The following is a 14,507-nucleotide window of genomic DNA, read 5'->3' on the forward strand; positions in this document are numbered from 1 at the left end:
GATACTGACTGGGTTTCTGATCACACCAGATACTGACTGGGTTTCTGATCCACACCAGATACTGACTGGGTTTCTGATCCACACCAGATACTGACTGGGTTTCTGATCCACACCAGATACTGACTGGTTTTCTGATCCACACCAGATACTGACTGGGTTTCTGATCCACACCAGATACTGACTGGGTTTCTGATCCACACCAGATACTGACTGGGTTTCTGATCACACCAGATACTGACTGGTTTTCTGATCCACACCAGATACTGACTGGGTTTCTGATCCACACCAGATACTGACTGGGCTTCTGATCCACACCAGATACTGACTGGGTTTCTGATCCACACCAGATACTGACTGGGTTTCTGATCACACCAGATACTGACTGGGTTTCTGATCCACACCAGATACTGACTGGGTTTCTGATCCACACCAGATACTGACTGGGTTTCTGATCACACCAGATACTGACAGGTTTTCTGATCCACACCAGATACTGACTGGGTTTCTGATCCACACCAGATACTGACTGGGTTTCTGATCACACCAGATACTGACTGGGTTTCTGATCCACACCAGATACTGACTGGGTTTCTGATCCACACCAGATACTGACTGGTTTTCTGATCCACTCCAGATACTGACTGGGTTTCTGATCACACCAGATACTGACTGGGTTTCTGGTCACACCAGATACTGACTGGTTTTCTGATCCACACCAGATACTGACTGGGTTTCTGATCACACCAGATACTGACTGGGTTTCTGATCCACACCAGATACTGACTGGTTTTCTGATCCACACCAGATACTGACTGGTTTTCTGATCCACACCAGATACTGACTGGTTTTCTGATCACACCAGATACTGACTGGTTTTCTGATCCACACCAGATACTGACTGGTTTTCTGATCCACACCAGATACTGACTGGGTTTCTGATCCACACCAGATACTGACTGGGTTTCTGATCCACACCAGATACTGACTGGTTTTCTGATCACACCAGATACTGACTGGGTTTCTGATCACACTAGATACTGACTGGGTTTCTGATCCACACCAGATACTGACTGGTTTTCTGATCCACACCAGATACTGACTGGTTTTCTGATCCACACCAGATACTGACTGGGTTTCTGATCACACCAGATACTGACTGGGTTTCTGATCCACACCAGATACTGACTGGGTTTCTGATCACACCAGATACTGACTGGTTTTCTGATCACACCAGATACTGACTGGGTTTCTGATCCACACCAGATACTGACTGGGTTTCTGATCCACACCAGATACTGACTGGGTTTCTGATCCACACCAGATACTGACTGGGTTTCTGATCCACACCAGATACTGACTGGGTTTCTGATCACACCAGATACTGACAGGTTTTCTGATCCACACCAGATACTGACTGGGTTTCTGATCCACACCAGATACTGACTGGGTTTCTGATCCACACCAGATACTGACTGGGTTTCTGATCCACACCAGATACTGACTGGGTTTCTGATCACACCAGATACTGACAGGTTTTCTGATCCACACCAGATACTGACTGGGTTTCTGGTCACACCAGATACTGACTGGGTTTCTGATCCACACCAGATACTGACTGGGTTTCTGGTCACACCAGATACTGACTGGGTTTCTGGTCACACCAGATACTGACTGGGTTTCTGATCCACACCAGATACTGACTGGGTTTCTGATCCACACCAGATACTGACTGGGTTTCTGATCACACCAGATACTGACTGGGTTTCTGATCACACCAGATACTGACTGGGTTTCTGGTCACACCAGATACTGACTGGGTTTCTGATCCACACCAGATACTGACTGGGTTTCTGATCACACCAGATACTGACAGGTTTTCTGATCCACACCAGATACTGACTGGGTTTCTGATCCACACCAGATACTGACTGGGTTTCTGATCCACACCAGATACTGACTGGGTTTCTGATCCACACCAGATACTGACTGGGTTTCTGATCCACACCAGATACTGACTGGTTTTCTGATCCACTCCAGATACTGACTGGGTTTCTGATCCATGACCTTTTGTTTCAGAAGGGCTTTCCAAGGGGATCCGTCAGGACCATACCATCTGAAACCACTTGGAAACCTGTATTAAACTGCTATTAATACTGGTGCTACATTTCATCTGTCACTGAGCAACAATGTGTGTGTTCTCCTCTCTTCTCTGACAACACCGTATCCCATGTCTGGGCATTGACCGGTCACCGATATCCGTAGGTCTCCGTTACCCACATGAGATTGCTGAAAATGTATCCATTCATATTGCAAGTCAGCCTACATGTCTTGACACGTTAGCCAACAACCTAAAAGCACGTTAGAATGGAACAAAACTGACACCGGACTGGTACAGCTGTGATGTGACATTGGATTTAAGGTCTATTGAGTTGAGCAAAACAAATATTTACCTCAGATTTAGTCTCATCCGCGAATGGAAGACATAAAAGCGTCCCACGTGAAGTTTAACACATTTTCAATGGAGAATAACTTTCCTCGCTCATTTTACCGAATTGAGACTACATTCTCCTGCTCACTTTACCAAATTTACGGTTACCAAACTTACCTGAAGCTTTGCCAGGTATTTAACCTTTAACGAAATCCCCGTCATGACAGTAAAACATCTATGACCGCGGTACCTCAGACAACCACGCGCTTGAGCCACGAGATGGCGCCAACTTACAGGAAATGAACATGTGGACAGTGTGTGTGCCACAAAACAACGAAATACATTAAAATATAAAGCATTTAAATACACAGTAAACATAACTAATGTTATGGGTATGGTTTCTTCACAAATATCAGTGGTGTGAAACTATGGCATCTTAGAACAAAACGCAAGAACTCTTAAAATGTGAGCTTCTACTGGATAAAGGGGGGTTAAAATGGCCTCTTCCAGGCCACTGCATATTACAACCTACAGATGATCCAGATGAGTTCAACCATGTTATTATGTGGTAACTTTTATCTTTCATATATTGATCAGCACTCATATGCAACGCATAATCTTTCTAAATGGTCATTATAAAGCCATAATTAGGGGCTGTTTTGTAGCAAATCTGTGACGATGGTCCAAACATTCTCTCTTCACATTTCTGAATGTTATTAGTTAACTTTTCACATAATATCCACTGACAACCATTTCCCCCCTCCTGCAAAGCATGATGCAATCCAACTCATGACTCAGAGAAACTAGGCTTCACTTCAAACTTGCCGGAAGTATCACAAAACCAATTCTTAGCCAAACATGTACAAAAATTAAACTCAAAAACAAAATGGCTTCTTTTCTACAATTAGAATTTTTATTGTGCCGCACAAAGTGAAAACAGAGGTTATTTCCTTTAGAAGAAGGTGTTTGGTCTCTTGGTGGTGAAGCGGGGCTTGTGTTGGCGACGCAGGACCCTGTGGGGCAGGGGGAACTTGATCTTGGAGTCCTGAGGAGAGGACAAGAGGAGATGTTTTAAGCAAAGACATCTGACGGGCAGAAGAAATGAGGCGAGGTGCTGGTTAGTCAGAGAAGAACACTTAAACGAAAAGGAGCGCCACACACACACACACACACAGGAGGAGCTAAGATACAATAACTGAATAACAACGTTCAACGATTGCGTCTGAGCTCCTAGCGTTTCCATTAAGAAAACAAGGCACACAGCCGCCATGCTAACACTTAGCTGGGTTTATTTGAACGGCAGAAACCTACAGTCATCATAACTACAATAATTTAAAAATCAAGTAGAAATATATAGAATTTGCCTTAAAGTGGCAATGTGGGGGGGGGGGGGGGGGGGGGGGGGGGTTAGATAACTAGGGGATAAAAGTAAGTTTTGCCGATCATCCATTGAAATTACAACACCATACTAATTTTACAGGCGGTAGCATCAGCATGGAGCCAGATTCGAAAACACGCCAGGTTTTAAGACCAGGAACATTAAATCTGGAAGAGGAATCTGGTGTTTTGTCTGGCAGGTTTTATATCCGGAGCGGACCAATACAGCGCCAGAGACCCGCGGCACATCAGACTCAGTTAAAACAGCAAGACGCAATACACCCTGGCATTACGATACGCTCACAATACCATTCACATTGGAGTCATTTAGCAGACGCTCCTTTTTTCCAGAGCAACTTATAGGAGCGTATGGGGCTAAGTGTCTTGCTCAAGGGCACAACGGCAGATTTTTCACCTAGCCCACGCGGGGATTTAAATCAAATTGTATTTGTCACGTGTGCCGAACACAACAGTGAAATGCTACAAATACTTACTAAATAAACTAAAGTAAAAAATGAAATAAAAACAAAATAACAATAACGAGGCTTTATAGACGGGGTACCTGTACCTAGTCAATGTGTGGGGGTACAGGTTAGTAATGAGGCTATATACAGGGGGTACCTGTACCTAGTCAATGTGTGGGGGTACAGGTTAGTAATGAGGCTATATACAGGGGGTACCTGTACCTAGTCAATGTGTGGGGGTACAGGTTAGTAATGAGGCTATATACAGGGGGTACCAGTAGAGGTAATGTGTGGGGGTACAGGTTAGTAATGAGGCTATATACAGGGGGTACCAGTAGAGTCAATGTGTGGGGGTACAGGTTAGTAATGAGGCTATATACAGGGGGTACCTGTACCTAGTCAATGTGTGGGGGTACAGGTTAGTAATGAGGCTATATACAGGGGGTACCTGTACCTAGTCAATGTGTGGGGGTACAGGTTAGTAATGAGGCTATATACAGGGGGTACCTGTACCTAGTCAATGTGTGGGGGTACAGGTTAGTAATGAGGCTATATACAGGGGGTACCAGTAGAGTCAATGTGTGGGGGTACAGGTTAGTAATGAGGCTATATACAGGGTACCAGTACCTAGTCAATGTGTGGGGGTACAGGTTAGTAATGAGGCTATATACAGGGGGTACCAGTAGAGTCAATGTGTGGGGGTACAGGTTAGTAATGAGGCTATATACAGGGGGTACCAGTAGAGTCAATGTGTGGGGGTACAGGTTAGTAATGAGGCTATATACAGGGTGTACCAGTAGAGTCAATGTGTGGGGGTACAGGTTAGTAATGAGGCTATATACGGGGTACCTGTACCTAGTCAATGTGTGGGGGTACAGGTTAGTAATGAGGCTATATACAGGGGGTACCAGTAGAGTCAATGTGTGGGGTACAGGTTAGTAATGAGGCTATATACAGGGGGTACCAGTAGAGTCAATGTGTGGGGGTACAGGTTAGTAATGAGGCTATATACAGGTGGTACCAGTAGAGTCAATGTGTGGGGGTACAGGTTAGTAATGAGGCTATATACAGGTGGTACCTGTACCGGGTCAATGTGTGGGGGTACAGGTTAGTAATGAGGCTATATACAGGTGGTACCTGTACCGGGTCAATGTGTGGGGGTACAGGTTAGTAATGAGGCTATATACAGGGTACCAGTAGAGTCAATGCGTGGGGGTACAGGTTAGTAATGAGGCTATATACAGGTGGTACCAGTAGAGTCAATGTGTGGGGGTACAGGTTAGTAATGAGGCTATATACAGGGTACCAGTACCTAGTCAATGTGTGGGGGTACAGGTTAGTAATGAGGCTATATACAGGGTACCTGTACCTAGTCAATGTGTGGGGGTACAGGTTAGTAATGAGGCTATATACAGGGTACCAGTACCTAGTCAATGTGTGGGGGTACAGGTTAGTAATGAGGCTATATACAGGGGGTACCAGTAGAGTCAATGTGTGGGGGTACAGGTTAGTAATGGGGCTATATAGACGGGGTACCAGTAGAGTCAATGTGTGGGGGTACAGGTTAGTAATGAGGCTATATACAGGTGGTACCAGTAGAGTCAATGTGTGGGGGTACAGGTTAGTAATGAGGCTATATACAGGGTACCAGTACCTAGTCAATGTGTGGGGGTACAGGTTAGTAATGAGGCTATATACAGGGTACCTGTACCTAGTCAATGTGTGGGGGTACAGGTTAGTAATGAGGCTATATACAGGGTACCAGTACCTAGTCAATGTGTGGGGGTACAGGTTAGTAATGAGGCTATATACAGGGTACCTGTACCTAGTCAATGTGTGGGGGTACAGGTTAGTAATGAGGCTATATACAGGGTACCAGTAGAGTCAATGTGTGGGGGTACAGGTTAGTAATGAGGCTATATACAGGGTACCAGTAGAGTCAATGTGTGGGGGTACAGGTTAGTAATGAGGCTATATACAGGGTACCAGTACCTAGTCAATGTGTGGGGGTACAGGTTAGTAATGAGGCTATATACAGGTGGTACCTGTACCAAGTCAATGTGTGGGGGTACAGGTTAGTAATGGGGCTATATACAGGGTACCAGTAGAGTCAATGTGTGGGGGTACAGGTTAGTAATGAGGCTATATACAGGTGGTACCAGTAGAGTCAATGTGTGGGGGTACAGGTTAGTAATGAGGCTATATACAGGTGGTACCTGTACCGGGTCAATGTGTGGGGGTACAGGTTAGTTGAGGTACTATGTACATGTAGGTAGGGGTAAAGTGACTATGCATAGATAATAAACAGTGAGTAAGAGCAGTGTGCTCAGCAGTCTTGGGGGTAAGAAGCTGTTAAGGACCCTCTTGGACCTAGACTTGGCGCAGAGAACAGTCTGACCTAGACCCGGTACCGTAGCACAGAGAACAGTCTGACCTAGACCCGGTACCGTGCGGTAGCACAGAGAACAGTCTGACCTAGACCCGGTACCGTGTGGTAGCACAGAGAACAGTCTGACCTAGACCCGGTACCGTGCGGTAGCAGAGAGAACAGTCTGACCTAGACCCGGTACCGTGCCGTAGCACAGAGAACAGTCTGACCTAGACCCGGTACCGTGCCGTAGCACAGAGAACAGTCTGACCTAGACCCAGTACCGTGCGGTAGTAGAGAGAACAGTCTGACCTAGACCCGGTACCGTAGCACAGAGAACAGTCTGACCTAGACCCGGTACCGTAGCACAGAGAACAGTCTGACCTAGACCCGGTACCGGTACCTCGGGTGGATGTGAGTTGACCTAGACCCGGTCCCTCGGGTGGATGTGAGTTGACCTAGACCCGGTCCCTCGGGTGGATGTGAGTTGACCTAGACCCGGTACCTCGGGTGGATGTGAGAAGACCTAGACCCGGTCCCGGTACCTCGGGTGGATGATATACGATGAGAGAAGACTTACGTGGAACTAGACCCGGTCCCTCGGGTGGATGTGAGAAGACTTACGTGGAACTGCTTGATGGCAGGCCTGCGGCATTTGTTGGCAGCGATCTCCTGGACCTTCATGATGTGGATGGAGTGGGCACGGGCACGATGGCGAGCACCCATATCACGATCTGGAGAACAGACACAACATCAGAACAACAACACCCAACTGTCCTCCTGGAAGACATATCACCATCTGGAGAACACAGACACAACATCAGAACAACAACACCCAACTGTCCTCCTGGAAGACATATCACCATCTGGAGAACAGACACAACATCAGAACAACAAAAACACCCAACTGTCCTCCTGGAAGACATATCACCATCTGGAGAACACAGACACAACATCAGAACAACAACACCCAACTGTCCTCCTGGAAGACATATCACCATCTGGAGAACAGACACAACATCAGAACAACAAAAACACCCAACTGTCCTCCTGGAAGACATATCACCATCTGGAGAACAGACACAACATCAGAACAACAAAAACACCCAACTGTCCTCCTGGAAGACATATCACGATCTGGAGAACACAGACACAACATCAGAACAACAACACCCAACTGCCCTCCTGGAAGACATATCACCATCTGGAGAACACAGACACAACATCAGAACAACAACACCCAACTGCCCTCCTGGAAGACATATCACGATCTGGAGAACACAGACACAACATCAGAACAAAAACACCCAACTGCCCTCCTGGAAGACATATCACGATCTGGAGAACACAGACACAACATCAGAACAACAAAAACACCCAACTGTCCTCCTGGAAGACATATCACCATCTGGAGAACACAGACACAACATCAGAACAACAACACCCAACTGCCCTCCTGGAAGACATATCACGATCTGGAGAACACAGACACAACATCAGAACAACAAAAACACCCAACTGCCCTCCTGGAAGACATATCACGATCTGGAGAACACAGACACAACATCAGAACAACAAAAACACCCAACTGCCCTCCTGGAAGACATATCACGATCTGGAGAACACACAGACACAACATCAGAATAACAAAAACACCCAACTGCCCTCCTGGAAGACTGGCCAAGTTAGTATTTACCCCCCCAAGAAAGATTTATCAAGATCTTTAGGAGGGAAAATTAAGCAACGTCTCACTGATTTAATTTCAGGCCTGCTGGGGGCAGGGCAGATTAGGCTCATGTCTCACTGATCAGGCCTGCTGGAGGGGGGGGGGCAGATTAGGTTCATGTCTCAAAGCTTTAGGTGTGGATTGCAGAACGTTGTTTTCACGTGTAGCTGCTGGAAGACAACAGCGTTCTGATGGTTTGATTTCTGACACGACAAGATCAGACACAGTAGGCCTGTAAATGATCTCCTGCCTGGGCTCCAGCTAAGCATCTGGCTTGACAACTAAGATGTACTGAGTAAAATAAATTTGGTTTGCTAACTTCCTAGCTAAGTATTAGATGGCAACATCAAGCTTCTAGGTTACAGCAGAGATAATTAATCTCCTCCTGGATCAAGATCCCGGTTGACTACATTGTTTGTGTCGCAGATGTATTTATTGGGGGGGGGGGGGGGGGTGCAACTTAGGTACACTTCCGATAGTACCGGTATGATACAGAAACGGTATCTGCATAGCGCCCAAACCCAATACACAGAGACAACGCACGTTGGGTTTATGTGCCAACTCAACGTTTACACCGTTAACTCTAAATTCACTCTCCGTTCTCCTGGGACGGATCTACAGCAGCTACAAGCTGTTTCACTAAACATATATCATGAGGAACTGTCTAATAATGATCACAGATCTTAAAAATGGCTGTCCAATGCATCAATGGGTTAAATCCAGTGTTCTCCAGACTGTCAGACAGACTGGGGCCAAACAGGGACATACTCACAGCACTGGGTAACGGTCCAGTGTTCTCCAGACTATCAGACAGACTGCAGGACATGGGGCCACACTGGGACATACTCTCCAGACTGTCAGACAGACATACTCACAGCACTGGGACATACTCACAGCACTGGGTAACGGTCCAGTGTTCTCCAGACTATCAGACAGACTGCAGGACATGGGGCCACACATACTCTCCAGACTGTCAGACAGACATACTCACAGCACTGGGTGACTGCTGCAGAGGTGGTCAGGTCTCTGTATTCTCGGTACATGTTGTGGGTTCCGCTACGGGAGTCGTAACGCAACCAGATGCCAAAGTTCTTCACCTTCAGGGGAGTCTTCTCGTGCACCTGAGACAGAGGTGGGGGAAATAAGAGTTCATTAGACAAGGTTCAACCTTATAGAACGAGACAACTTCCTGACTGACAGGTTCAACCTTACAGAACAAGACAACTTCCTGACCGACACCTAATTGGCAGACAGGAAGTTGTCTCATTCTATAAGGTTTAACCTGACTTATACAGAAATGGCAGAGGGACGTTAGGGATGCACTGAAAATTATCCAGTACAGGGATTTGGTTACATTCCGTCAAACGGGTCTCACGCGATTGAGAGGTTCAAGCCTATCAGTTCAATGCTAGTCCTAAACAGAAGGGGTTGTTGGTTATCTGCAGCCCCGTGAAATCAGCTCAAAACAAGCTGAATAACTCAATTCAGCAGAAACACATCGGTTTAAAAAAAATATAATAATGTTTCTATTGAACATGCCAAACTAACAAAAAGGCATTCAAATGAATTATATGAAGAGTGCCTTGGTCCGCATTCCCCTGTCCCGTGAATAAGACCTAGGCTACATCTCGATTTAATTAAGTTTATCTAGAAATGTTCCTTTTAAATAAATTATTAAAACTGAGTTTTTACTAATCTACAAAAGAACAATCCAATCAAATCAAATGTATGACTGATTCATTGTGCGTCACCCACACAACTGGCCCGGCATCGTCCGGGTTTGGCCGTCACTGTAAAGAAGAATTTGTTCTTCAGTGACTTGCCTAGTTAAATAAAGGCTAAAGTAAAAAGAAACCAAATGAAATAAAAACTCCAAGATACAGAACAGTAGCTGAGTTCCTCCATCTGGATCAGGTGACGTTTTGTTTGTTTTGTTTGCCGTGGCATCGTTTTGAATATATTGTGATGATATTGAGTATCCTGACACTGAAGCAGGTATCCAAGTCTAAATTCAGGTATCGTGACAACACTGGTGTACATGCATAGCCTTTACTCATGTTTACCCTGAAAACGTCTCATTTCTCCAGGAGAGGATGTTTACCCTGAAAACGTCTCATTTCTCCAGGAGAGGATGTTTACCCTGAAAACGTCTCATTTCTCCAGGAGAGGATGTTTACCCTGAAAACGTCTCATTTCTCCAGGAGAGGATGTTTACCCTGAAAACGTCTCATTTCTCCAGGAGAGGATGTTTACCCTGAAAACGTCTCATTTCTCCAGGAGAGGATGTTTACCATGAAAACGTCTCATTTCTCCAGGAGAGGATGTTTACCCTGAAAACGTCTCATTTCTCCAGGAGAGGATGTTTACCCTGAAAACGTCTCATTTCTCCAGGAGAGGATGTTTACCCTGAAAACGTCTCATTTCTCCAGGAGAGGATGTTTACCCTGAAAACGTCTCATTTCTCCAGGAGAGGATGTTTACCATGAAAACGTCTCATTTCTCCAGGAGAGGATGTTTACCCTGAAAACGTCTCATTTCTCCAGGAGAGGATGTTTACCATGAAAACGTCTCATTTCTCCAGGAGAGGATGTTTACCCTGAAAACGTCTCATTTCTCCAGGAGAGGATGTTTACCCTGAAAACGTCTCATTTCTCCAGGAGAGGATGTTTACCATGAAAACGTCTCATTTCTCCAGGAGAGGATGTTTACCCTGAAAACGTCTCATTTCTCCAGGAGAGGATGTTTACCCTGAAAACGTCTCATTTCTCCAGGAGAGGATGTTTACCCTGAAAACGTCTCATTTCTCCAGGAGAGGATCACCAGACAAACAATGCAGCAATTGATTTTTTAATAAAAATCTAATACCGGTCAAACGCATCAGTTTCCTTTCTCCTGTAATCTCTTTTTAAAGGGCAGTGTCTTTAATTAAACTACTTCACAGTTTGTGTGTGCAACAGTCATACTAACTTCCAGCCAGACCACTGAAACCATCCATTTCCATAATAGTTTATTTGCACATAATGAAACACATTAAAGAAGATGTGCATTCAATACTGGTGAATCTTTGCAGTTGATTTGTTTCCCCCATCACACCAATGAGCCCACCCCGTCCCCTGTGCTACCTACCAGACCACAGTAGACGGTCTCTCCGTTGGCCTTCTTCATCTTCCTCAGCTGGGAGACAAAGTACCAGAAGCGAGACTTGGCCACCACGTGGTTAGGAGCGAAGATCCTCATGCGGTAGAGAGGAGGGGTGGGGTTCTTAACCGAGGGCAGGAGGCGCCCAACGACTTTGTACTCCCTAAGCTGTGTGGATGGAGCAGGAGGGGAAAAAATGTGGGTAACGTGCAATACAATGTCCATAGTTGTCCATAGATACCAGTTGCTAACTTGAAGATTATGATGGATACTGGATAAGACGCATATGTATTAAAATGTTGAACCTTGGATTCACTTTCAACGGCACATAAGCATCAGAGAAAGGCGACAAGGTACATCATGTTGATTTTAGCACACCTGACAAGATCATACCATTTATTTGATATGGCCTTTGGGTTAGGGTGCATTGCAATTCGTAAATCTAAATAGGGGGGGGGGGGTGACTAAATTATATTAATATAATGCCTGACATTTCCTACAGTCAACTGCGAGGATGTCAACATTACGTTTGCTTCATGTACCAGGCGCAATGTATTTAGCTTGGTAGCCAGCCAATCTTAGCCTGCTAACTTTGATATTTTACAGTTCTGAATGACACTAGCTAGCTATAACTAACAACTACTTCCAGTTAACAACCCAACTAATGACTTGTTTCGGGATTGAGAAACAGGATGGGCAGCTAACATGTGTCTGGAGAGGATAATTAGCTACGAGATGTAAATTCCCTAACTGGCCAAGTTACCCGACTAGCAACGCGGCCTACGCCTAGGCAGGTATGTGGCAACTAGCTTACTAAAGTTAGCACTCTAGGCTACTAGATACATGTTAGTTAGCACTTCGCGGACATTTTAACACACTTTGAGAAGAAGTGTACAGAAGACAAATTGTTTGGAGGTGGCTAAATACATAAGACGGGGATATTTGTTTGGTTCACTGTTGCCACATATTTTCCTAGATGGCTGCATTGTTTCTCTATGGGCCCCACATGGTCCAAAATCTCAAACGTGGACGCCATGTTACAGCCGCGGAGGCTTCAGTTTTTTAAAGCCGAAACAATTGAACTATTTATATCGATTTAGCATCATGTAACTACATAATTCAAACGATTGAAGCAATGTGTGCTCAAATCTGTCCATATAATTGGCTTTCTGTGATTTAAAAAGGTTGAATAAACAATTTTACATACTGTGCCAGACGCCTTCATGGTGTCTCTCGCTGACTGCGAACTGGGAAAGAGGAAGTAGTAGGGCGGAGACTCCGGATGTGAAGTACAAAAAGGGGCGGGATCCAACGCTTTAATTCCTCTGATTGGTTCGCCGTCCAGAGCGTTTATGAGCTGTTTTTTTAATGAACGTTTATTTATATTTTAAGCTATAATTTTATCAGTATCTTTGACATTGTCAACGACAGTCAATCTTTGACTGTATCAGAGAGTAGAAGGAGTAGAACCACCTCATATCTAATAAATAAGATTTATCTAATCAATCTGTCAGAATAGTCAAATATTCCCTTTCAAAACATTTATGGAATTGTTATCAGAAGAGGGATCCTCCAAAAAAACATATATCTAGCCACAGACTTGTCGTGAAGGAAATTACGTTTATTTAAAACACGTTTTATTGGAAATAAAATAATTTGTGGGGGAGAACTTCTTCCTGTGGTCATGACCCAACGAAAATGTGACGTTTCCCGTTCCGTTGAATCGACACGCCGCAAGAAATCGACTCCTGAAATTCCTGCTCTGAACCCTTAGCCGAGCTAAACAGACAAACTCGAAGTGCTTTTTTGGGTAATTCCTGACGATTTAGGGATGTACTGACGGACGGAGACGATGAAGATAAAAGTATAACAATAAGGTGAGATATTATAAAATATCGGTTTACTTCTGAATTGACTTTGTTCAACGGGCCTCGGGAGTCTTTCACCGGGAGCGTTATGGTGGCTCAATGTGCGGTAAACGTGTGCTGATGATACCGGAGGAAAAACAGTCTGCCGTAGCTCTAACGTTAATTTGATGTTGTGACGTTTTGATAGTACAAGTATAAAAACCTGTATTTAACGTTGTTACCTTGTTTCATTTAAACGAAACTAGTTAGATATCCAGCTAACGTTATGCGACCAAGCCAGAACAACACACACAAGGGCAACTTTTTATGAGGAGTGGCTGACCAGACGGCCAGTCGGTATTTCGGTGCCAACTGTCCAGCCGCTAGCTAGTTAACGTTAGTCAATACTAGGTAACCGGCATCTAAGTCAAAATAGTTTATTAGCCCTCGCAAGGCTGCCGGCCCAGACAGCATCCCGCGTCCTCAGAGCATGTGTAGACCAGCTGGCTGGAGTGTTTACGGACGGATTCAGTCTCTCCCTACCCCACTTACTTCAAGATGTCCACCATTGTTCCTTTACCCAAGAAGGCAAAAGTACCTGAACTAAATGACCATCGCCCCACTGCACTCACTTCTGTCACTTCTGTCATCTTACCCGAAGCCCTAAACCCACTAGTTAAGGATCATATCTCCTGCACCTTACCCGAAGCCCTAAACCCACTAGTTAAGGATCATATCATCTTACCCGAAGCCCTAAACACACTAGTTAAGGATCATCTTACCCGAAGCCCTAAACCCACTAGTTAAGGATCATATCACCTTACCTGAAGCCCTAGACCCACTCGTTAAGGATCACATCACCTTACCTGAAGCCCTAGACCCACTAGTTAGAGATCACATCATCTTACCTGAATCCCTAGACCCTCTACAATTTGTGTGCCGCCCCAACAGATGACTCAATTGCCGTCGCATGCACACTGCCCTATCCCATCTGGACAAGATGAATACCTATGTAAGAATGCTGTTCGTCGACTACAGCGCAGCTTTCAACACCATAGTGCCCTCCAAGCTCATCACTGAGCTCGGGGTCCTGGTTCTGAGCCCAGCCCTATGTAACTGGGTGCTAGATCCCCTCCTGTACTGCTTGGCTGTGCACGTC

At 45.2% G+C, this 14,507-nt stretch overlaps 2 protein-coding genes and 1 non-coding gene across 5 annotated transcripts in view; 1 reads left to right on the forward strand and 2 right to left on the reverse strand.

Moving 5' to 3' along the window:
* Positions 1–3,319: 3,319 nt before the first annotated feature.
* Positions 3,320–12,756, reverse strand: LOC139379270 (large ribosomal subunit protein eL20). Its single transcript, XM_071122068.1, has 5 exons — positions 12,709–12,756; positions 11,490–11,669; positions 9,355–9,484; positions 7,262–7,371; positions 3,320–3,473 (listed from the first exon to the last, which is right to left on the reverse strand). The coding sequence occupies exons 1-5, from the start codon at positions 12,724–12,726 to the stop codon at positions 3,381–3,383; spliced, it is 531 nt and encodes a 176-aa protein (XP_070978169.1). The 5' UTR covers positions 12,727–12,756; the 3' UTR covers positions 3,320–3,380.
* LOC139379670 (small nucleolar RNA SNORA68) lies at positions 11,796–11,930 on the reverse strand. The gene has a single exon (XR_011628411.1). It is a non-coding gene; the product is annotated as a small nucleolar RNA SNORA68 (small nucleolar RNA).
* A 440-nt stretch (positions 12,757–13,196) lies between the features above and the next one.
* LOC139379633 (exportin-T-like) overlaps positions 13,197–14,507 on the forward strand; it is a 63,799-nt gene continuing 62,488 nt past the window's right edge. For 2 of the 3 annotated variants that reach the window (XM_071122439.1, XM_071122437.1), the window contains exon 1: positions 13,207–13,378. The gene's annotated coding sequence lies outside the window, so the exon portion shown is untranslated. Of the gene's footprint in view, positions 13,379–14,507 lie in introns of all 3 variants that reach the window. The other variant, XM_071122438.1, reaches the window with a different exon arrangement.

This window comes from Oncorhynchus clarkii, chromosome 21 (assembly GCF_045791955.1).
Source record: "Oncorhynchus clarkii lewisi isolate Uvic-CL-2024 chromosome 21, UVic_Ocla_1.0, whole genome shotgun sequence".
In the NCBI taxonomy this organism is placed as follows: Eukaryota; Metazoa; Chordata; class Actinopteri; order Salmoniformes; family Salmonidae; genus Oncorhynchus; species Oncorhynchus clarkii.